This window comes from Canis aureus, chromosome X, assembly GCF_053574225.1.
Source record: "Canis aureus isolate CA01 chromosome X, VMU_Caureus_v.1.0, whole genome shotgun sequence".
In the NCBI taxonomy this organism is placed as follows: domain Eukaryota; kingdom Metazoa; phylum Chordata; class Mammalia; order Carnivora; family Canidae; genus Canis; species Canis aureus.
The window spans coordinates 64190038-64215604 of record NC_135649.1 but is presented as its reverse complement, the minus strand read 5'-3'; the positions used below and the strand labels follow the sequence as shown (position 1 = coordinate 64215604).

At 35.0% G+C, this 25567-nt stretch overlaps 1 protein-coding gene across 9 annotated transcripts in view; it reads right to left on the bottom strand.

Moving 5' to 3' along the window:
• Nucleotides 1-25567, bottom strand: part of ATRX (ATRX chromatin remodeler) — a 328475-nt gene that overhangs the window by 165423 nt on the left and 137485 nt on the right. For all 9 annotated transcript variants that reach the window (XM_077888250.1, XM_077888255.1, XM_077888252.1 and 6 more), the window contains 5 exons: nucleotides 19278-19411; nucleotides 18801-18977; nucleotides 17272-17365; nucleotides 3247-3349; nucleotides 1663-1881 (listed from right to left, as the gene is read on the bottom strand). In XM_077888250.1, the coding sequence (XP_077744376.1) occupies nucleotides 1663-1881; nucleotides 3247-3349; nucleotides 17272-17365; nucleotides 18801-18977; nucleotides 19278-19411 (727 nt within the window). The remainder of the gene's footprint in view (nucleotides 1-1662; nucleotides 1882-3246; nucleotides 3350-17271; nucleotides 17366-18800; nucleotides 18978-19277; nucleotides 19412-25567) is intronic.

Genomic DNA, 25567 nt, shown 5'->3' with positions numbered 1-25567 from the left:
AAATAAACATTATAAAAAAACTAAAAGTACCTGAAACATGTTAATATATATGTAAATTACGTGAAATAAAAGGGAGAGGAAAATACAGCATATACCACATCCAGTGACAGCAGTTATATGAAACGCATGTATGTATACTGGTAGGATCAGAAGAAGAAAATGATAAATAGAACTTTAATGTCTATTTATCAAATGCTACTGTTTAAATTTTAAAAATAAAATTTAAATAACATCACAGAGAGACAACCTCTTTTAGAAGTACCTCTAGGTAAGATGCAAGAGGTATATATTACCACCCATGAGTTTTGTTGCCAAAAAAGAACTAAATCTAAATCTGATCAGAACTCTATATCCAACAGTTTATAGGACATATTGGAGAGCCAGTGAAAATACACCACAGGAATGTGACCGACAAAGCTCAAAATACAGGAAATTCTACACAAATAATCCAGCTTTTTAAACACATGTACTATAAGAAAGAAAAAATGCAAAACGGAAATCTTTATACTCAAAATAAAAATAGACTTATGAGGTATAACATCTAAAAGCAACATGACCTATAGCAAGACTTTCTTATTATCCTAATTCATACCAACTATTTTTAAAAACCACTAATACGTGGGTACCTGGGTGGCTCAGTTGGTTAAGCATTCAACTCTTGGTTTTGGCTCAGGTCATGATCTCAGGGTCATGACATGGAGCCCTGCAGCAGCTGCACCAGCTCTATGCTCAGCGGGGAGTCTGCTTGGGATTCTCTCGCTCCCTCTCCCTCTAGCCCTCCTCCCCCACCCCTGCCCTGTCTCTCTCAAATAAATAATAAATCTTTAAAAACCACTAATATGTTTGTGAGGAAAATGAAGGAACTTGAAATATTAACTAGATATTTGATGATACTATGAAATTAATAATAATTTTAAGTGTAAAATGGTACTATAATAATGTCGAAAGGGTCCTTATCTTTTGACAATATATTCTGACTATATATAGACAGAATGCATGATTTCTTAGACTTCTCTAAAATAATCTGAAGAGAATAGATAAAATAAGACTGGCCATGTATTGGTAACTGTTGAAGCTGAGTTATATGGTACACGGAGATTTATAATACTCTGCTTGTACATGTGCTTGACATCTATCACAATAAAAAAGTTTATTTAAATAAATCAAAATATTTTATGAATTTAAGCAATAATATTTAAACATTTTCTACCCCAGAAAAAACACACTTTGGTGATCACTCAAGAATCTCAAACCTTTTCAAGTATCTAATTATATTAATATAGCCTAATGAAGATTTCTAAGTTGCATAAAATAGGAGTACCTGGATGGCCCAGTCAGTTAAGCAACCATTCTTTATTTTAGCTCAGGTCATGATCTCAGGCTCATGGGATCAAGCCCCAAGCTGGGCTCTATGCTCAGTGCAGAATCTGCTTGTCCCTCTCCATTTGCTCCCTCGTGGCATACATATGCACACACACTCTCTCTATTTTTAAATAAATAAATATAATCTTTAAAAAGAAAAGCTGCATAAAATACCAATAGGGAAAAGCAACTGTAATTAAAAATGTGATTACAACATGCTATTCTTAAAATACTAATATCTGTGTGTGTGTGTGAATCTAAGAAAGACACATTTTTTGAAATTCTAAAAAACTGGTTTACCTCTCTCAATTTTTCCCGCTCACGTTCCCTCTCAGCAATACGTTTTCGCCTCTCTTCCTCTTCCTTAAGAGCATTTTGTGTCTCAGTTCTTAGTTTATCATCTTTAAGAATCTTTCTAATTTTCTTTCTGCCTTTTCCAGGAGACTTGGAATCATCATTTTCATCTTCTTCTTCTTCCTCTTCCTCTTCATCATCTTCTTTATCTTCTTCAGAATTACTCTATGGAATTTACATGACCAGAGGTAAATACCACAAAGTTGTCTAATTTACCCATTTCATATTCCAATAATTAATATACCAAGAAAAGGTAAAAGAAAACATAATTAAAAGCTTTAGAATTATACTCTACAATAAAAAAGAACATTAAAAAACAACCCAGAAAAGGGGGCAAAGGAACAGGAAGATATGTCTCCAAAGAAGATACAGAAATATCCAATAATCATGTGAAAAGATGTTCAACATTACTTATCATTAGGGAAATTTAAATCAAAACCACAAATGAGATACTATCATGCACCCATTAGGATGGCTATTAGAAAAATAAAAAGATAGTAAGTTTTGGTGACAATGTAGAAAAACTGGAAGCCTGGTACACTGGGAAAACAAAGTGATGGTGCCTCAAAAAGTTAAACACAGAATTACCAAATGATTACCAATGCCATAAGTCAGGTTATAACCAAAATACTTAAAAGCAGGGACTAAAATATTTCTACACCCACATTCACAATACCATTATTCAAAATACCCTAAGATGGAAACAAACCAAATGTCCATCAACAAATGAATGAATGAATAAATAAATAAATAAATATATAAAATGAATGAATAAACACAATGTGATATATACATATAATGGAATATTATTTAGCACTGAAAAGAAAGGAAATTGTGATACAGTCTACAACATGGATGAACCTTGAAAACACTGTCAGTGAAATAAGCCAGACACAAAAGGACAAATATCGTATGACGCCACTTAATATGAAGTACTTAAAATAGGCAAATTCATAAATAAAGAAACTGGATGAGCTTACAAGGGTCTGGTACAGAGTTTTAAATTTTGAATTTAATTAAGACCCCTGAAATGTACAATTAGAAATTGTTAAAAGGATCGTTTAAAAAAAATGAACCTTCCCTCCCCACAAGGAGAACAGTGTCAGAATGAAACATATTACAGAGAAATTCTACTTTACATAATCTTATTTATATATATGAAATGAATTTGCTAGCATCATTTCTGAAAGAAATTTATTCACACATGAATCATTATTCGGAATAAAATGTTTTATGTCTTAAGAAAATAGAATAATTCTCATCAATTCTATAGCACCAAGAGTGTAAAATAATGAATAAGAGCAACTTAAAATTTCCATCAGATTTAGTTAAGGAACAGAAAAAAAATCAGTAATGTGTCATACTATTTTTGCATATTTATACATTCAATAAGTCAATCCTTCCACAAAGGTGTTAAAATATAAATAAACCAGCAAAGTTAAACTAAGGAATGGAATGCAGAAAAAGTAGTAACATATTTACTTCTACTCTACTGTAGTTGTAACTCAAGCACATAATAAACGTCATTACCTTGTTTTCACTGGATGAGTCTTCTTGAACCTTAATGCGTCGCCTTTTCTTTTTCTGTTTATAACTCCGCTGATTCTCTTCCAACTCGGCTTTCTTTGCAGATCTAAAGAACATTTAAAATGCAAAATGAAATACCTTATGACAAATTTCCTTAAATTAATTACATACTATTCTACAGCTAATTTACCTTTGAGTACATTCCTTAAAAAGACAAGGAAAACAAAAAGCAAAAAATCTTCACTTGATAACCCTTAATTTTAATCCAATGATCAACATTTTAAGTTTTTCAGAGGAGAGGTTTAGCATCAGTTAAAAGATGGATGAGGATACCTAGGTGGCTCAGTCAGTTAAGCGTCCAACTCTTGATTTAGGCTCAAGTCAAGATCCCAGGGTCACGGGATCCAGAACCATGTAGAGTCTACGTTAAATTTTCTCTCTCCCTCTCCCCTTCCCCCCACTCACTCTCTAAAATTTTTTTAAAGATGGATGGAGGGTCTTTAGAAATATTAATAACCAATATACAAATGAAAAATATTCACCATTACTTAAAAAAAAAGGCAGATTATAAGGGCTAGATACTATTTTCTTCATATAAGTGCACATATATTAAAAAAAGAAAACAGTAACAACAGCCGTTGGCAAAAAAGTACTTCTGGGCTTAGAGGCTGGTAAACAGTTACATATATCAAGACAGCACATTCCAGGCATAAATAACAGACATACAGATCAATGAAAGAGAAATATGAGTCCAGAAATAAAACATTATATTTGTGATCAACTGATCTTCCACAAGGATGTCAAGAAAATGCAAGAGGTAAAAAAAACATCTTTTTAATAAGTAGTACTGAGACAACTAGTTATCTACATGCACAGGAATGAAGTTGGACCCCTATCTATCTAACATAATATATAAAAATTAGCTAAAAATGGACCAAAATACTCCTTAAGATATATGTTCTACGTAACAGACTACAAACTATTTCATTGTTGAAAAAGTGAGAAAATGGTTAATTACATATTATGCTGCAGGAAGGAAAAAAATGACTTCTATAAGACAGTTTGAAAATAGGTATGACAAAAGGGAGTTACCATAGCAGAATAGTAAAAGGACCCCTAGGATTGTATTGCCCCTCAAACACAGGTAAATAATTATCAAATCGTTCTGAAGACCTAAGGAAAGACCTGAAGACTGAAAGAACAAACAGCACAATTAGAGGGAGAGAAGAGGGCACATCCAAGAAGAAAGTGCAGAGACGTGGTTTAGGGGAGAAATGGATCATGGGTGATGCAGAAGGGAGGGAGCCCTGGTCAGAGAGAAAGGTGAGAGAGGGTAGAGCACACAAGGATGTGCAAAGAGGATAGTCCCAAAAGCCATAGGCTGGGAAAATGAAAGGAGCTGATTTTCATGAGTTTTTGGAAGCAGGGAGCTCAAAGACTGGAGTTTTAAAGGTCCCTGGGCTTGGCTGAAATAGACTTGAAAGTGCTGCCCTGCTCTTAGAAGACAGGAAAGCAACTCACAGGCAGATGGCATGATCTGAGGATCACCTAAAGTGCACTAGGAGAGATTGTTCCCTCTTGGGAGAGTGCATTTATGAGAGGTGGCATTAGATGTTTGGGGAGAAAAGAACCAGCAGAAGACAATCCCCATAAACTGCACACCTCAGCATAGGCACAGACACATAAGAGGTACTTACTGAAGTAGCAGGCCCTGGACAGTATATGATTCTTTTCTATAAAGCCATTTCTCTCAGAAGCAAGAAACGTGACAAGCTTTTCTAACGCAAAGAAAAAGACCTAGACTAATGCCAAGACAGAGAAATTCATCCCAAAATTTATAAACCTTGAGCCAGACTTATCGAAAACAAAAGGGAAAGGATCCAAATAAACAAAATCACAAATGAGAGAGGAGAAATAACGACCACAGAAAATACAACTGTAAGAGAAAGTTATGAATTATTCTGTGCCAACAATCTGGGCAATCTGGAAGAAAGGGATAAATTCCTAGAAACATATAAACTATTAAAACTGAAACAGGAAGAAAGAGAAAACTTGGACAGACCAATAAGACCAAAGAAATTGAATGAGTAATCAAAAATCTCCCAAAACACAAAATCTTGGGGCAGATGGCTTGACAGGGGAATTTTACCATATGTTTAAGGAAGAGTTAATATGTATCGCTTCTCGGCCTTTTGGCTAAGATCAAGTGAAGGAAGAGTTAATATGTATTCTTCTCAAACCATTCCAAAATATAGAACTGGAAGAAAAACTACCAAATTCATTCTAGGAGGCCAGTATTAATCTGATATCAAAACCAAAGAGGCTCCACTAAAAAAGAGAGAATTACAAGTAGGCCACTATCCCTGATGACCCATGGATGCAAAAATTCTCAACAAACTACTAGCAAATCTAATTCAACAGTACATTAAAAGACTCAATGACCATGATCAAGTGGAATTTATTATTCCTTGTCTACCAGGGCAATTCAATATTCACAAATCAACATGATAAACCACATTAATAAAAGAAAGGATAAGAACTATATAATCCTCTAAATAGATGGAGAAACAGCATTTGACAAATTACGGCATCCACTCATGATAAAAACCCTCCACAAAGTAGGGATACAGGGAACATACTTGAATATCATAAAGGCCATAAATGAAAAACCTACATCTAAGAGGGAGGGGTAAGATGGCAGAAGAGTACGGGTCCTCAACTCACCTGGCCCCAAAAACTTACCTAGATAACTTTCAAAACATCCTGTACACTTATGAACTCAACCTGAGATTTAAAGAGACAACAGCTGGAATGCTACAGAGAGAAAAGTTTTCACTTCTAACAAGGTAGGAAGGCGAAAAAAAAAATCTAAAAAGAATAAAGTGGGAGAGAGGAACCTGGAGTAGCCGGGCTAAAGTGGAGCATCAAAACCTCAGGGGCAGGAAAGCCCAGCCCAGGAGATGTGGGAACTTTAAAATCCACGCTGGAGTTTTTCCTGATGGAAAATTGTTTAGCGGGGAAATTGGGCAAAATAGCAGGAGGGGTAGTGAAGCCTCAAAATTCCCGGAGTCACTGTAAGAGATGGAGTACCTGGGGAAAAGCTCACTGCAAACCACGGTCCAGTGTTGGTAAAGGGCTGGAGAGCTGCAGCCCTCTGGGGCTTTTGGGAGAAGCGAGTTGCTTAGTCGGACCAGCTCCAGATGGAGATGGCTGTACCCCGTTCCCTTATGGAAAGACATACGCGGGAGTGCAAATACAGCAGCACAAGACCCGGATTCCAAGATGCCCAAGTGGATAAAACCAGCGATCCTTCTTTACACTTGGGATAGGCAGAAGTGGGAGGACACAGGAAAGGAAGAACTCTCCTGCCGCTGGGCGCCTTACAGGCTATGCAGATCAGTGCAACTGCACCTGCACCTGCCCCCAAGAGCACCTAGGCCAGTGAGAACTGGGATACTGCTGTTAGTATCAGTAACTCATACTGATATGAGCTCAACTCCAGAACTAGAAATCTGGCTGCTGCCATTGTTTTTCCTCTTTGTTTCACCTTGTGCCTGCAAGAGGCGGGGCCTCTAGGGAAAAAAGGCCTCACAGGATAGAAAGCTCACACTGAACCCAGCATATGGCAAAGGGCAGGGCATCTCCACCCAGGCACAGACACCTGAGAATCAGCACAGCAGAGCGCTCCCCCAGAAGAACTGCTGGAATAACAAGGGAAGAGCAGGTTTATTGACCAAGCAGCACTGGAAAGCTCCAGGACTCAGGGAAAATACTATATACAACAACAGGATCCTTTCTGTTTTGTGTGGTTTTGTGGGTTTTTTTTTCCATTACAACTAGTTTTTGTATCAGAAGAAAATTTCCGATATTTTTCCCATTTTCTCACCTTAACTACAATATTATACCAGCTCTTCATTTTCAAGTTTTTTTTTCCATTTTCATTTTCATATTTCCACAATTATCTGTCTTAGACATATTTTTCACTTTTAGATTCCCTTCAATGTATTCAATTAGATATACAAGATATGCATATTTGTTTTTGTGTTTTTTGTTTTTTCTCCCTCATTTTCAATTGCAATGGTGGAAGTTAGTACCTTCTAACACACGACCAACATACATCCAGAACCAAGTGGAATACCATGATGGTTCATTCTGTGATCTTATAATCTCTCTTCCTTCCCATTCGGCTCCCCTCTTTTATCTTTTGGTGGTCAATGTTGGAGCTTTATATAAGTATTGCTGGTTTATATAAATTTGGGATTGAGCATGTTCTAACATACAAAACAAAATACAATCAGAACCGAAAGGATCACCCTCTAAGACCTCTCAGATAGACTACATTCTCTCTCCACTACCACTTCCTCACCACCATCATCCCCCCCCTTTTTCTTCTATTTCCTCTTTTCTTTCCTTTTTTAATATTTTTCTTTTTTCTTCTCCTATGTTTTTGGTTCTTGGCTTTTTATTTTTACTACTTTAAAATTTTTCACTTTAGTGGTCCTATTATTTTATTTTCTTCTGTTCTCCTTTTTTATTTTCTGGTATCTGACCTCTTTGAAATCATCTAGGGTGTACTTTACTAAGGTCTTAGTTGATATTTTTGACTCAGCCCACTCATACATGCACTCTATATTGGACAAAATGACTAGAAGGAAAAATTCACCACAAAAGAAAGAAACGGAAACAGTACTCTCTATCACACAGTAATAGAACTTTGATTTAAATACAATGTCAGAAAAATAGATAAATAAAAAATAAATAAATAAATACAATGTCAGAAATTCAATTCAGAAGTACAATTATAAACTTCCTGGTGGCTGTGGAAAAAAAAACATAAAGGACTCCAGAAACTTCTTTACTTCAGAATTGAGATCTAATCAAGCTGTAATTAAAAACAGATTAAATGAGATGCAATCCAAACTGGATGTTCTAATAACTACGGTTAATGAAGTGGAAAAGAGAATGAGTCACATAGAAGACAAGTTGATGGTAAGGAAGAAAGGTTAGGAAAAAAGAGAAAAACAAATAAGAGCACATGAGGAAAGGCTTAGGGAAATAAATGACAGCTTGAAAAAGGAGAGTATACATCTAAATGGGATTCCAGAAGAGACTGAGAGAGAGAGGAGGGACCACAAAGTACATTTAAACAAATCATAGCTGAGAACTTCCCAAATCATGGGAAAGAAATAGGCATTCAGATCCAAGAGATAGAGAAGACCCCCCAAAAATCAATAAAAACCATACAACACCTCAACATTTAATAGTGAAACTTGCAAATTTCAAAGATACAGAGAAAATTCTTGAACTCATGCAAGACAAGAGATTCTTAAATTAAATGGGAAGAAATATTAGATTAACAGCAGACCTCTCCAGAGACCTGCAAGGCCAGAAGGGGCTGGCATGATATATACAGGGTAATCAATGAGAAGAACATGCAGCCAAGAATACTTTATCCAGCAAGTCTTTCATTCAGAATAGAAGAAGAGAAAAAGAGCTTCCAGGATACACAGAAACTGAAAGAATAAGTGACCACCAAACCAGCTTTAAAAGAAATATTAGCGGAGACCCTGTAAAAGAAAGAGGGAGTCCAAAGAAACAATCCACAGAGAAGAGGCTGAATACATTATACAATGACACTAAATTCATATATTTCAATAGTTACTCTAAACATTAATGGGCTAAATGACCCAATCAAAAGATGAAGGGTATCAAGAGTAAAAAAGCAAGACCCATCTATATACTGTCATCAAGAATTCAATTTAGACCGAAGGACACCTCCAGCCTGAAAATGAAGGGCTGGAACCATTTACCATTCAAATGGTCCTCAAAAGAAAGTTGGGGTAGCAATCCTCATATCAGATAAAGTTTATCCCAAAGACTGTAATAAGAGATGAAAAGGGACACTATATCATACTTAAAGGATATATAAACAAGAAGACTTAAAGATCATAAATATTTATGACCCTAATGTGGGAGCTGCCAAGTATATCAATCAATTAATAACCAAAGTAAAGACATACTTAGATAATAATACACAAATAGTAGGAGACTTCAACACAGAACTGTCTGCAAATGACATATTCTAAACACATCACTACCAAAGAAACAAGGGCCTTAAATGATACACTGGACCAGATGGATTTCACAGATACTTACAGAACTTTCCATCCAAACGCAACTGAATACACTTTCTTCTCAAGTGGACGGGAACTTTCTCCAGAATAGACCACATACTGGGTCACAAATCAGGTCTCAACTGATACCAAAACATTGGGATTCTCCCCTGCATATTTTTGGACCACAGTGCTTTGAAAATAGAACTCAATCACAAGAAGACATTTGGAAGAAACTCAAACACATGGAGCTTGAAGAGCATCCCACTAAAAGATGAATGGGTCAACCAGGAAATCAAAGAAGAATTAAAAAGATTCATGGAAACTAATGAAAATGAAGATACAACTGTTCATAATCTTTGGGATGCAGCAAAAGTGGTTCTAAGAGGGTAATAGATTGCAAAACAAGCTTCCTTCAAAACCTTGGAAAAAAACTCAAATACACAAGCTAACCTCCCACCTAAACAAATTGGGAGAAAGGATAGCAAGTAAACCTACACCAGGCAGAAGAGAAAAAATAGATTTGAGCAGAACTCAATGGAAATAGAGACCGAAAGAACTGTGGAACAGATCAACAAAACCAGGAGTTGGCTCTTTGAAGGAATTAATAAGAAAGATAAATCCTTAGCCAGCCTTATTAAAAAGAAAAAAGACACAAATTAATACAATCATGAATGAAACAAGAGAGATCACAACCAATACCATGGAAATACAAACGATTTTAAAAACGTATTATGAGCAGCTATATGCCAACAAATTAGGCAATCTAAAAGAAATGGATGCACTTCTGGAAAACCACAAATTACCAAAACTGGAACAGGAAGAAAGAGAAAACCTGAACAGGCCAATAACCAGTGAGGAAATTGAAGCAGTCATCAAAAACCTCCCAAGACACAAGAGTCCAGGGTCAGATGGCTTCCCAGGGGAATTCTATCAAACGTTTAGAGAAGAAATAATACCTATTATACTAAAGCTGTTCCGAAGGATAGAAAGGAACAGAATACTTCCAAACTCGTTCTATGAGGCCAGCATCACCTTGATTCCAAAACCAAAGACCCCACCTAAAAGGGGAATTACAGACCAATAACCCTGATGAACACAGATGCATAAATTCTCAACAAGATACTAGCCAGTAGGATCCAACACTACATGAAGAGGATTATTCATCATGACCAAGTGGGCTTTATCTTCGGGATGAAAGGATGGTTCAACACTCGTTAAATAATCAACGTGATAGATCACATCAACAAGAGACTAAACAAGAACCATAAGATCCTCTCAATAGATGAAGAAAAAGCATTTGACAAAATACAGCATCCATTCCTGATCAAAACTCTTCAGAGTGTAGGCATAGAAGGAGCACTGGGTATTATACTATATGGTGGCAATTCGAACTTCAACAAAAACAATTAGAAAAAAAATACTTATATAAATACCCAAAATCGACCAAAGAAAAAATTACATCTAATATCATCTTCAGTGAGAAAAAAACTGAGAGCTTATCCTCTATAGTCAGGAACAAAAACATGGACGTCCACTCTCACTGCTGGTATTTAAAACTGTACTGGAAGTCCTAGCCTCAGCAATCAGACAACAAAAAGAATGAAAAAACATCCAAATCAACAAGAAGAGGTGAAAATTGCACTGTCTGTAGATAACATGATACTCTATAGAGAAAAACTGAAAAACTCCACCAAAAACTTGCTAGAACTGATATGCAATTTGAATAAAGTCTTGGGATACAAAATCACCATACAGAATTCTTCGCATTTCTACACAAACAGTATGAAGCAGGAGAAAGAATAATCATGGAGTCAATTCCATTACAACCAAACTAAAAATAGTAGATACCTAGGAATGAATGTAACCAAAGATGTAAAAGACCTGAACTCTGATAAGTATAACACTGAGGAAAGAAATCGAAGATGTCAAAAAGAAATGGAAAAACATTCCATGCTCATGGATGCAAAGAATAAACATTCTTAAATGTCTATACTACGTAAAGCAAACTACACATCTAATGGAATCCCTACCAAAATACCACCAGTTTTCACAGAGCTAAAACAATCCTAAAATTTGTATGGAACCACAAAAGTCCCTGAACAGCCCAAGCAATCCTGAAAAAGAGAAGCAAAGCTGGAGGCATCATGATTCCAGACATCAAGCTGTATTACAAAGCTGTAGTAATCAAGACAGTATGGTACTAGCACAAAAACAGAAACAAAGATCAATGGAATAGAATAAAAAAAACAGAAATGGGCCTACAAGTATATGGTCAGCTCATCTTCAACAAAGCACGAACAAATGTCCAATGGAAAAAAGTCTCTTCAACAAATGATTTTGGGAAAACTGGACAGTAACATGTAGAAGAATGAAACTATACCATTTTCTTATACCATGCACAAAAACAAATTCAAAGTGGATGAAAGACCTAAATATCAGACAGGAGAGGATAACTCAGGCAGTAACCTTGCCATTGGCCATAGCAACTTCTTACTAGATATGTACCCTGAGGAAAGGGAAACAAAAACAAAAATAAAATATTGGGATTTCATCAAGATAAAAAATTTCTGCACAGTGAAAGAAACCAGCAACAGTACTAAAAGGCAACCTTAGGAATGGGAGAAGATATATGTAAATGACATCTGATAAAGGTTAGTATCCAAAATATATTAAAGAATGTATAAAACTCAACAACCAAAAAAACAAATAATCTAGTTAAAAAATGGGAAGAGACAAAAAGACATTTTTCCAAAGAAGACATACACATGGCCTTAGACACATTAAAAAATAATCAACATGACTCATCAACAGCAAAATACACAAATCTACAATGAGATATCACCTCACACTAGTCAGAATGGCTAACATTAACAACACAGGAAAATAGAGGTATTTGCAAGGATGTGAAGAAAGGCAAACTGTCTTACATTGTTGGTAGGAATGCTAACTGGTGCAGCCATTCTGGAGAAGAGTATGGAGGGTCCTCAAAAAGTTGAAAGCAGAGCTACCCTATGATCCAGCATTTGCACTACTAGGTATTTACCCAAAGGATACAAAAATACCGATTTGAAAGGATACATGTACCCTGTAGTTTACTGCAGCATTATCAATAATAGCCAAATTATCTAAAGAACCCAAATGTTCCTTGTCTGATGAATGGATAAAGATTTGGTGTATGTATGCACATTTACAAACATGCAAAGGAATAATAGTCATCAAAACGAATGAAATCTTGCCATTTGCAATGACATGGTTTGAGCAGTATTATGCTCGGCGAAATAAGTCAGTCAGAGAAAGACAAATATAATTTCACACATATGTGGAATTTAAGAAACAAAACAGATGAACATAGGGAGAATAAAGAGAGGCAAACCAGAAAACAGACTCTGGCCTATAGATAACAGATTGACAGTTACTGGAGGGGAGGTGGGTGGGAGAATTGGTTAAATGGGTAATGGGTATTAAGGAAACCATTTGTTATGATGAGCACTGGTTATTATATGTAAGTGATGAATCGTTAAATTCTACATCTGAAACTAATGTTACACTGCATATTAACTGGAATTTAAATAAAAACTTAGGGAAAGTGATGCCTGGGTGTCTCAGTGGTTGAGTGTCTGTCTGCCTTCGACTCAAGGTATGATTCCAGGATCCAGGATCAAGTCTCACATCGGGCTCCCTGCAAGGAGCTTGCTTCTCCCTCTGCCTCTGCCTCTGTCTGTCTCTCTCTCTCTCTTTCTCTCATGAATAAATATTTTTTTAAAAACTTAGGAAAAAAGATGAAAATATGCATGACAAAAGTCTTAAAATTATGCAATTTGGACTCAACAGTGTTATTTCAGTAATTTACTGAGTGAAGTAATCTAACAAGTGTCTCAATATACCCACATGTGTGTATATATATAACAATGCCTAATAAAAATATTTCTATATCTCTAGATGTGTGAGTATAGAAATATTTTTTAAGATTTATTTGTTTCAGAAGAAAAGAGCAGAGGAAGACAGAGAGTCCCAAGTAGACTCTGCCCTGTGTATGGAGCCCAATGTGGGGCTCAATCTCACAACCCTGAGATCAGGACCTGAGCTGAAACCAAGAGTTGGACACTTAACTGACTGCGCCACTCAGGTGCCCCTACAAATATTTTTATGAAAAGTATTTATACTAGAAAATACTGAAAACCATCTAAACATACAAACCTAGAAGCTTATTTTCATAAAATTTCATAAAGATTGTAGGGTAAAAATGATCAAAGTCCTACATATAATAGATAAAGCTATAAAATTCATCAATGAAGAGCCATAAATCCTTATGACTTTGGATTAAGCAATGGATTCTGATATGGGTCTTATATCCAGCATATAAAGCACTGTTGTGAATCAATAATAAGACAACACAATTAAAAATTAGTAAAAGAATTTAGATAGAGGTGGCTAGTTAACACATGCAAAAATGTTCAACATCAATAATCATTTGGGAAAAGTATATCAAAATCACAATGAGATGTTGCCACATGCCCACTAGGTTGGCTATCATCAAAAAAATCAGAAATAGTAAATGTTTGTGAAGATGTGCAGAAATTAGAACTCTGGTGCATTGCTGGTGGAAATGTAAAATGATGGGCCAGGCCAGTATGCAAAACAATTTGATGGTTCCCTTAGAAAGCTGAGCACATGGGATCCCTGGGTGGCGCAGCGGTTTGGCGCCTGCCTTTGGCCCAGGGCACGATCCCGGAGACCCGGGATCGAATCCCACATCGGGCTCCCGGTGCATGGAGCCTGCTTCTCCCTCTGCCTGTGTCTCTGCCTCTCTCTCTCTCTCTCTGTAACTATCATAAATAAATAAAAATTTAAAAAATAAAAAAAAGAAAGCTGGCACAATGTGACCCAGCAATTCCATTAATAGGTATATTCCTATGAATTAACATGAAAACATATGACTATGCAAAAATAATATACAGATGTTCACAGCAGTATTCATTATAGCCAAAAAATAGAAACAAGCCAAATGTCTATCAACAGATGATGAATGGATAAATAAAATGTGTTATTATCTATACAATGGAATATTATTCAGCCGTTAAAAGTAATAAAATAGCCAGGTGACCACAGGAAAGATGGCAACTAGTAAACTCCAGGCTCTTTTTCTCCCACAGAAAGCCAAAATAAACAACATATGCTAAAAAACTAACTTTATGAGAACTCTATAAATCAGTTAAGAATCTTTAGCAACCAAGTGAACACCCTAACCAAGAGTCACACTTAAAATGGTTGGATATTTTGTAGCATCTCTACTCATACTTGCTGTACCCACTTTCCTACTCAGTTCAATGAGGTCAGCAGGAACCTGCCCAATTCACAGCTCCTTCTCCAGGAAGGAAGGTAAAGACTAAGACTTGCTCCCAACGTTCTGGCTTTTCTGGCAGATGCCCAAGGGACAGAATTCTGTCTCATCTAACCCAGAGCACACAAAACCACATGAAAAGAGGCTCAATATCACTAACCATTATGGAAAATACATATTAAAACCACAATGACCTCACAATCATTAGGATGGTTAGTGTCCCCTCCCAGCCCCCCCAAAATAACAGAAAAGAACAAGTGTTTGTGAGGATATATAGAGAGTAGAATCTTTATATGCTGTTGGTAAGAATGTAAAATGGTACAGCTACTACAAAAAACAATGTGGCTGTTCCTCAAAAGTTAAACTTAGAACTATCATATATGATCCAGCAATTCTACTCCTGGCTGTATAAAACCAAAAGAACTGAAAGCAGGGACTGAAGAGATATTTGTACACTCACGTTCACAGCAGCATTATTCACAATAGCAAAGGGTACAAGTAAGACAATTGTTGAATGATGTATGAAAAGATAAACAAAATGTGGTAAATGCACACAGTGGTACATTATTTAGCCTTAAAAAGGAAGGATACCGTGATACATGTTACAACATAGATGACACTTGAGGCTATTGTACTAAGTGAAATAAGCCAGCCACAACAATATAACAGATACTATATGATTCCACTTATATAAGGTTTGACAAGAATCAAATTCACAGAGACAGAAGAAGGTAGAATGGTAGTTGCTTGAGGATATGGGGGAAAGGGGAGTTATTGTTTTATGTGAAGAGAGTTTATTTATCAAGATTTAAAAAGCTGGGATCCCTGGGTGGCGCAGCGGTTTGGCGCCTGCCTTTGGCCCAGGGCGCGATCCTGGAGACCCGGGATCGAATCCCACATCAGGCCCCCGGTGCATGGAGCCTGCTTCTCCCTCTGCCTGTGTCTCTGCCTCTCTCTCTCTCTCTCTCTGTGACTATCATGAATAAATAAATAAAAATCTTTAAAAAAAAATAAAAATAAAGAGTTAGCACCCTAAAAAAAAAAGATTTAAAAAGCTAAGAGACTAGTTTCAGAACAATGTGAATATACTTAACACTACTGAAATATACACTTAATGGGTAAGATAGTGAAGTTTATGTCACGTGTATTTTACGGTCATCTAAAAAGAATTTTAAAAATAAAAGTACTAAAGCTAAACATGGATGAAGTTTGAAAACATTGTGCAAACTGAAAGAATCCATTCATTAAAAAGATACTTACACTATATGAAACTGATCATATAAAATGTCCAGAAGGTAAATCCATAAAGAAAGTAGATTAGCTTTTGCCAGGGAATGGAGGGCAGGAAGAATGGGAAATGGGTACAGGGTTTCTTTCTATGGTGATGAAAATGTTCTCAAACTAGATAGTGGTGGTGGCTGAAAAACTTTGTGAATACTCTAAAAAGCACTGAATTCTACACTTTAAAATGGTGTGTTTTGTATTATGTGAATTCTCAGTTTTAAAACTCTCTCTTTGTATCCTATTATTTCCCTAATGTAATATGTTGCTATACTTCAGGCACAACCTCGTATGTAATAATCTAAAAAGATCTCAAATGTTTTAAAATTTACAAGTATTGACACCTATGCAGACACACATATCACATTTACACAAATTCAAACAGCCCATTCAATAAATTATAAATGGATAATATTGTTCTGGGGAAAATACACTTGATTTTAGCCAAAAGGCCAAGGTGCAATATTCTGGAGGAAATAAAAAATTCTTAGAATGGTTAGTATTATCTAAAATACTATACTAAAAAGTAAGCAGAATTTTAAATAGCTACTAATCTACATCAGTAGCTATGTGTATTAAGAGAACAAACAAATCTTAAATACTCTAATACTAGTATGCTACCAAGACTAGTAATTAGCATTCAGGGGATATTTATTATTTGCCAAGTAGGCATATTATAAGCCCATTCAATGCCCATAATAATCAATAAGGTAAGTACTATTGTAATCCCCCAATTTAAGGACGAGGACACTGAAGCACAGAGTATTCATACAAATAACAAATAGCAAAGCCAGAAGGTAGTTTTGTCTACAGAACCTCTAATCTACTACACTATAGCATCCTCCCATAACAACCAAAAATTACAGGCAAGAGTGTTTTTGCACACTGAAAGCCCACTTGGTTTATAACACATAATCAACCAGAAATGTTTATATGTTCAACTCTTTTTAAATTAGTAATTTTCACAATTGGTTTCAAATCAAAGTATTACATATTTTACTTTGTTAGTAACAGCAACCTTTCTACAGATAACTTGAAGCATGGTTATTCATATTAATTCCTACAATTTGGGATGCCTGGTTGGCTCAGTGGTTGAGTGTCTGCCTTTGGCCCAGGGCATGATCCTGGGGTCCTGGGATCAAGTTGCACATCCAGCTCCCTGCATGGAGCCTGCTTCTCCCTCTGCCTATGTCTCTGCCTCTCTCTCTGTGTGTCTCTCATGAATAAATAAACAAAATATTTAAAAAGAAAAGATTCCTACAATTTTTGAAACTGTGATATGATACTTACCTTGTTCTGGGCCGTTGTTCATCTTCAGATTCACTAACTTCTTCACTAACTCCTGATTCTTGGAAATCAGAATCTTCAGAATCTTCACTGCTTACTTAAATTTAAAAAAAAATTTAAGTTATTAAATATTTTCCAAGAGAAATGCAATTCATTTATTTTGCCAATACCATCATATTTAAAACATGAATCACTATGAGAATATCCATAGCATATACATTTGTGGATACCGCACATCATATAGCTTAGACCAGTTAATAACTCAATATTGATAAAAATAATTCAAATGTATTCCAACTAGTTATAAAACTATGGTTCTATATTAAAATATAAGTATTAACTGTATATGAATTAACAAAAGAACTTAACCATCAGTAAAATAAATTCATTATTACCAAAAGTGAATCAACTAAAAAGAATTCTGGTTATTCAAAAGAAGCAAAGTAGGCTGGCCAAGATGGAGTAAGGGCAAATACAGACTCTTCTACCATTTATAACAAGTAGAAACTATGAAGAGAATACATAAAGAAATGACCTAAGCACTCTGAAAAGGAAACAATAGCAGGGAGATTGGGGACTGAAATTAAAACCTGAGGGATATCCAAATGGCTCAGTTCTTGAGCATCTGCCTTCAGCTCGGGTTGTGAATCTTCCTTTGTGCCATACTATACAACACCTCTATCATAAAAAACATCTCTCATAGTGCTATAATTTCATGTAATATTAATGTCAAAAATTCTTACTAAACTACTGACCCCAAACTCTGGCTACATATCAGAGATGCTTTATAAAATATGCAGATACCTAGGTCTCACCACCACCAATTATACTATAATTGGCTTGGGATGGAGTCTTGTCATATATATATTTCAAAATCCCCAAAGTAGTCCAGATGTGTAACCAGGCTGAAAACCATCATAGAAGACAATGATTTCCTTATTCATTTTTATATTCTCAATATTTACCATGATGCTAGAAATATGCAAGCACTCAATGCAGAAGGATTCAGACTTTTAATGTAATGAAAATTCAAACTGACTGCGTACAAGCTTTGCATATAATAAATCTACCCAAATTAATTACATCTTCTATTCTTCCTTAGGAAAGCATTATTTCTTCCTGCAGTTACAGGCAATCAATATTCCTTGTGTCATCTCTCAAGTTTCTGGGTTCTCTTCTCACTCTAAATTCTTATTTCACTCCCATGTAAGAGAATGGCTTTTACCAGTGTGCTGATACTCAATACAGGTGGTCCAGATATATTTAAATTTCATTACTATAATTAGTTATAAAACCAGTGTGTTACTGGGGCACCTGTAGCTCAGTCAGTTAAGTGTTTGACTCTTGATTTCAGCTCAGGTCATGATCCCAGGGTCATGAGATCAAGCTCCACGTCGGGCTCATTGCTGAGCATGGAGCCTACTTGGGGTTTTCTTTCTCCTTTTCCCTTTGCCCTCCTCCTCTTTCTCTCTCCCTTCTTACCTTTAAAAAAATATGATATGTTCTTTACACTCAGAATTAAAATGTCTTACCTTTCCTTCTATTTCTGCCTTTGGCTTCTTTGTGCTCTTTAGGCTTCATCTTTTTTTCTTCTCCAGATTCTCCATCACTCACAGTGAGTTTGTGCCTCAAAAGCCTATGTCTGTATCTTGGCTTCTTAGATTCTTCAGAATCTGAATCTGATTCATAATTGACTTGATTTTTTGTTCCTAAATGGAGAAAATAAATCAGTAAACCCTTCAGATTTATTAATTAAATATCACCAATAGACACTTGTAGATTTTTTAAAAGGTAAAAATTATTTTGCTTTAAAAATCATCTGTTTATTGGCAATAACTAACAAAACGTGTACAATTATTACCAGACACTCAAAAGGAATAAGGTAATAGTAAGGTTCTAAATGTTTTATTAAACTCCAAATGCATATATTATGAAACTTCATAGTCCTCAAAGACTGAACTGGTCAAGCAATCAAGTTATGACATTCTGTACTTCTCTTTGGAGCTGACCTTCATCTCCTGGGTTTTCTTCACTGTGTTTTCCAGTTCTTTTTTTCCCTTCTTCTGGTTCATCATCTGAAGATCCATCCTCATCTGAGGAAAGATTGGCTTTAATTTCTTCTAAAAGCATCTTCTTGGCAATTCTTGAGTAAAAAGACAGTAAAAAAAACTATATATTTGGTGGTGAAGTGTAACAAATTCAAAAAAAAATTCTCAGTATCGTAATAGAAATAAACATGTAAAAAGATTTTATACTGTCATTAAAAGACTACCAAAACCATGTTTTAACCTAAGCTACCAAACAAAACTTTTGAAAATCTCTTAGCACTTATTTTTTTTCCAATTATAAATAGTTCTGTGATATATTTAAAAATCTGAGGGACATTTCCACTATTTTGAACAATTGCAATTAGATGCTGCATAATCTTCCAATCCTATATTTATGCTGCTGCCATCATCCAACAACTATAATATCAGACAAGCCCACAACAATTAATCAACTTATTCAGACAAATGGCATTCCAAGACAAAACTCCACATGAGAATATTATTCGACAGCAAAACATACTCTTAGAAAATCAACGTGTAATAAACCACTTTCTTATGAAACAGTGCCTCAAACTGGAAGATAGTATTTTTGGCACTTAAATTTCAATTTACTTCATAAATTCTGTTAATGAAATGAAAGCAAATACCATATACTAAGTATTGAAGCAATCAGAAATCCCTAATAATATTCAAACTAGGGCAGATAAGGGGCATGAGTGCTATTAATTATATACATGGTAAAAGAACACAAAACAACATAAATGAGTTTTCACTTTCCAAAAAAAGTAGTCAGTGCAGTAGCCTCACTCATACCAAAATTTCTCAAGATGTTCCTCAAAGACCAATTTGTTAATAGAAAAATCTACTCCTAAAAGTATAAAAAAATACTTCTTTAATGACATATTTTGTTAAAATAAAATATATTCCTAATAAATTTCAATGTTTACCCTAAGGAAAACATCTGAAAATATAAGATAAAAGCAATCATGCGGCTTTTGTATACAATGAGGTGTTTTGCACCTGCAGTATCTTTGTGATATAAATTCGTAAGTCACAGAATACCTTACAGAAAGGTTCAAAAGGAAGGTAGCATGATTCTCAGTTTTGCATGAAATAACAATAACTCTTACGGGATAAACAACCACTCTACAATCAAGATTAACTCTCTAGCTCAGTCAAAAATTTGCAGCTGGAATTATAGTTTTGCACTTGTTATTTTTGGATTTGAAACTCCTTATTACTAGTTTTATTCAAAGATATATAGCAAAGGCACCAAAACAGACTGAAGTAAAATAGGTAATCACTTCTTAAGTACTTATTATCGGCCTTTTGATACTTTCTTTCCTAATGAGATAGATCCGAAATATTTATACAACACAGAGTGTTAGCAAGTGCTAAAGGAAACAACGGATGATTTTGCTTTTTTGAGGGTTTTTTTAATCTGATTTGTGTTTCAATAAAGTGAAGATTAGATCACTCCAATATAAATCTTACTGGAGTTGAGTTATAAAGTGTTGTTATTACACTTCTGTATCAGTGGTTCGCTGACTTGGATTGTACACAGTAAACTTTTTTAAATGGATAATAATATAGGGCTGTCAACTTTTCACTTTGCCAAAATTAAAAATTTAAAGCCAAATACTGTTCATTTTCATCATTTTATAAAATAAAGACTATTTTAACACACCCTCCACAAATTAGGAAACAGTTTCAGAATAAAGGGTGGTTCTTTAAACTTAATAAAAGCATCTGTTTAGAAAACCTTTCTAAAATCATCTTTAATATGTACTACAGGGACGCCTGTGTGGCTCAGCAGTTGAGCATCTGCCTTCAGCTCAGGGTGTGATCCCAAGATCTGGGACTGAGTCCCACATCGGGCTCCTTACAGGGAGCCTGCTTCTCCCTCTGCCTATGTCTCTGTGTCTCTCATAAATAAATAAATAACATCTTTAAAAAAAATACATACTACATTTGTCATTTCCAATGGACAAGGAAAAACTTTCTTGAACCACTTTGGGTAAAAACAATGTTTTGGAATGAATGTGTGTGTATACAAACACACACACACTCACATAAATGTAAAATGTTGAATAATAAATTGCAAGTAGGAAAACATAGTTCACTTGCAGTTACAAGATCTCATATCACCATTTGGGCAGTACAATAATAACCAATAAAAATACAAATACTAATCTAGTTACACTAATGGTTACTTCTATTATCTGGTTTGTTTGTATTTACAAGTTCAAAAAAAGGTCTAAAATTCTATATGATCTGTAAAACTTGGTTAATTTTAAGAAACCATAAAATTTTTCTTCTTTCAAACTCTAGCCTCCTAAGAATAGGTCTACTAAATGGAAAATCAAAATATATAAAAAACTACCTAATTCATACTCAAGTTCTAGACTGTCATGAAATAACTGAGAAATATACACATGAGATAATAAAATACAATTTTATATCAACTGTGAAATTACATAATAAATCATGGAAAATTCAATGAGATCCATACAATGAAAAATTACATGATTTATCAATCAACAACCTTCATTAAGAATATAATTTAAGAACAATCACAATCACTTTAGAAGCAGAAAAATAATACAAAATTCAGAGAATGTTCATTTTTCTCCAAACTGAAAAGTTACATACAGAGTGATGGAGATTCCCTTAGCTTTATCTCCCTAAGATACTTTAGATTTACCTTCTAACACCTTTTGACCAATGGAAATCCTAATGTATAGCCATGTATATTAAGCTAAAAAAGAATGAAATTAAATCATTTTGCATGACTGATGGCTCAAGTCCACTATGTCAAAGACACACTATATCATAAACCTAGCCTATCCCGTAACCTACACCTCAAAGTTAGAACTTAATTTGAAGGACCTAAGGGCTGAGGATGAACTTCAACCTGAGTAGTCAGCAAACATGTTGAGGTGAGATGTGTCCCATCTACAAAGCCTGCTGTGAGATGCTTTAAGGGAAACTCCACTACCTTAACTCTTGAGTCACGGGCCACAGAGACTTCAAGGACATCATCACTTGAGAACCAGCTGAGGCTGGCAAAGCATCATTTTGGAGGCCTCGGCTGGACCCATGCTGGTATACATGTGATGGATGTATAGTCATGATCCCTAGTTGATTTGTTTGCTCTGAAGTTTCCTTTCTTGAGGCTTTCCAAGACGTTTCTGAGAAAATCATCCAGGCAACAAGGTACTGCCCCCCTGGAATCTCAATGCTCAATATTACATCTTGGGGCAGGTGTAGCATCCAAAGCAGTCACGACTCTATCAGAAGCATTAGAGGAACAGGCTGTGCCACTCTGTGGCAGAAAACCTGGGCAGAGCTGGAAGTAATGGAGCCACTCCTCCATTTTCCTGAAAGGAAGGGAAGGGAGAAGGGGAGAAAGCAAAACAATATGGGAGGAAGGGTAAAAACCCACAAAAAAAAAAAAAAAAAAAAAAAAAAAAACAATGATCGGAACTGGTGCATGAGAGAATAATAGAACCCCAAAACCCAAACAAGCTAAGGCTTCTAAATCATATAATACCACAATAATGTCTTATTACCCCTTATATCTTCATCTACTAAAAGAAACCAATAATAAAATAAGGAATAAGCCCAACAATGCAAAGACGAACAAGCAAGCAGGAAAGAGAGAGAAAGAAGGAAGCCAAGAAAGCCTTAAGTTATTCTGATCCTATCTAGAAAGAAAGAAAACACATAATGTTCTTCACAAAAGCACTCAAACAGGGAAAGAAAGTAAACTACCTCTTGCTGATACATAAATCAGTAATTCAAAACATTAAATTTCTAAATTAGGAGCAATCAAGAGAGGAATCTGTTGCACCATGGAGGTTTTAAAGAAACAGCCATTACAAAAGCAACACAAAATGTTAGAGCTAGAAAAAAGGACCTTAGAATCCAATTCTGTCATTTTACAGATGAGAAAACAGGCTTAGAAAGGGAAAATGACATGGTCAAAGAAACAAAGCTAGTTAGTGGTAAAGCCAGAAGTGGCACCTAAGATCCTGAATCCCAATATTCTCTAATTTTACTATGCCAGTGCTATATTCTCTACTCATTCACTACTACTATGCTTATGAGCACTTGGTGAATTTACTATAATCATATTCCTAAAGATATCTGCATTTCATTGATCTCCAAATATGTACTTAGAAATGAAAGAATTGAAGCTTCAATTTTTAAAAATAAGAGTTCTAGGGATCCCTGGGTGGCGCAGCGGTTTAGCGCCTGCCTTTGGCCCAGGGCGCGATCCTGGAGACCCGGGATCGAGTCCCACGTCGGGCTCCCGGTGCATGGAGCCTGCTTCTCCCTCTGCCTGTGTTTCTGTCTCTCTTTCTCTCTCTCTGTGTGACTATCATAAATAAATAAAAAATAAAAATAAAAATAAAATTTAAAAAAATTTAAAAAAATAAAAATAAGAGTTCTCAAAATCTTTAGTCCAGCATGCTCCATTTCTAAAATGCACTTAATAGGCCATCTCAGATACATCCCTAAAATCTACTGTTTTATCTTTAAAAAGTTCTGAAAACAGGTTTGAAGAAAATGGCTAAATGAAAAATATACTTTTAGAAGGCCAAAAACTACGGTGCATCCAAACACAAAGATGGAAAAAAAAATTTGTTTACATTTGTGTACAAGATCACAATAAAATTAGTTTAAACTGAGAATTCTGAATAAGATTATAGGTTTAAAAGCATACCCTTTAGAGATATAAAACAAGTACCTAAGTATATGCTATGCTAAAATACCATACCATATTCAAAATGGTGATATGTAAAATAATTCAAATGACTACAGCCAAAGAATGTTGAAAATTTTTTGTGAGAACAAGGTGGTGAGCCTTCTTCTTCTAATAAAGTGTGAGGCAGTAACAAATGTTATATGCTTCAGGATTAAGAATATAAACTAAAACATGAATTATCATGGAATTCCTCATCTTCAAAATCTGTATTAGTATTTTTAACTCCTTAGTTCAAAATTAGTATTCGTGATATGAACCTTTCTATAAAAAGTAACGATCTATACTCAAAAATGGTGGAGTTTATGACATAATGATGTAACTAAATAATCAAAAAGCTAAAAAATGGTTTGAAACACATTTTAGTCATATGTCCTACAATGTTTGCAGTTAATGAAAAAACAGCACTGTTCTCTTTTTAGTGAGGGTACCAGGAAAATTAGTATCAAATAACTTTTTTAAAAAATCTTGGAAGTAGAAATATAAAAGCTGTATGAAATTAAGAACCCATAGTTTATTAACAATTTATACAAAGGCTATTATGTTTGAATAAACTCGAATCACAAAATGTACATTTCCTATTTTATGAAAAATCTAAGGCAGTTTCAGAGGAAATTTTAACAAGAAAAATTTTATTAACATTGATATAAATTTAGAAAATTTGATCATCTTAAAGAACTAGTTTAATATTTTCTTATACTTGAAAGGTAACAACAAAATTGATTCATCTCATTTTTACCTAAAACTTCAAAGCTAAAGACAAAGGAGACACAAATTGTCAAAAAAAGGAATCATTTTTGCTAACACTAGAAAATGCAAACTCTCTTGGGGGAGGAGGGGGCTATTTTCCGCTCTCTAAAACTTACAATATCACCAAAGAACAGAGAACAGGAAAGGAAGGCTAAATATAATGTTTAAATCTTAAGCAGAAATATCACCACTACTGACCATATTTCTTTCCTTGCTAAAAATTCTAGCATAAAAAAAGATCTTATGGCAACTGCAACCAGTTATCTACAAACGGATCCTACCTACTGACTAAACATCTATATATACTTAAATGACTTACAATACTTACCTGCACTATAAAAACAAAGTAAACTGAAAAAGAGTTACCTTAAAATGGCTGGAATTTAAAACCCTTACTCAAACATAAAAATAAGTAAAATGCTTCATTTAAAATACTAGCTTTGTTTTTCAAAACAATAAAGGGGAACCAAAGCAATTTTGGTGACCAAACAGGACAACCATGAATAAAAGAACATTTCACAGAGAAAAAAATTATTCCAGATTTAGCAAATTCGTATAAAGACTAGATAAAGACAAGTGTAGAAGATGAATATTCTGAAAAGTGATTAAAAATGGAAACCAAATGAAAAGGCTTCTGCTGAAGGGACTTGAGAATATATTCAAGCCAGCATTAAACATTGCTGAAATCAGGTAAACCAGTCATTAAATATCTTCATTAGCATGAACAACATCC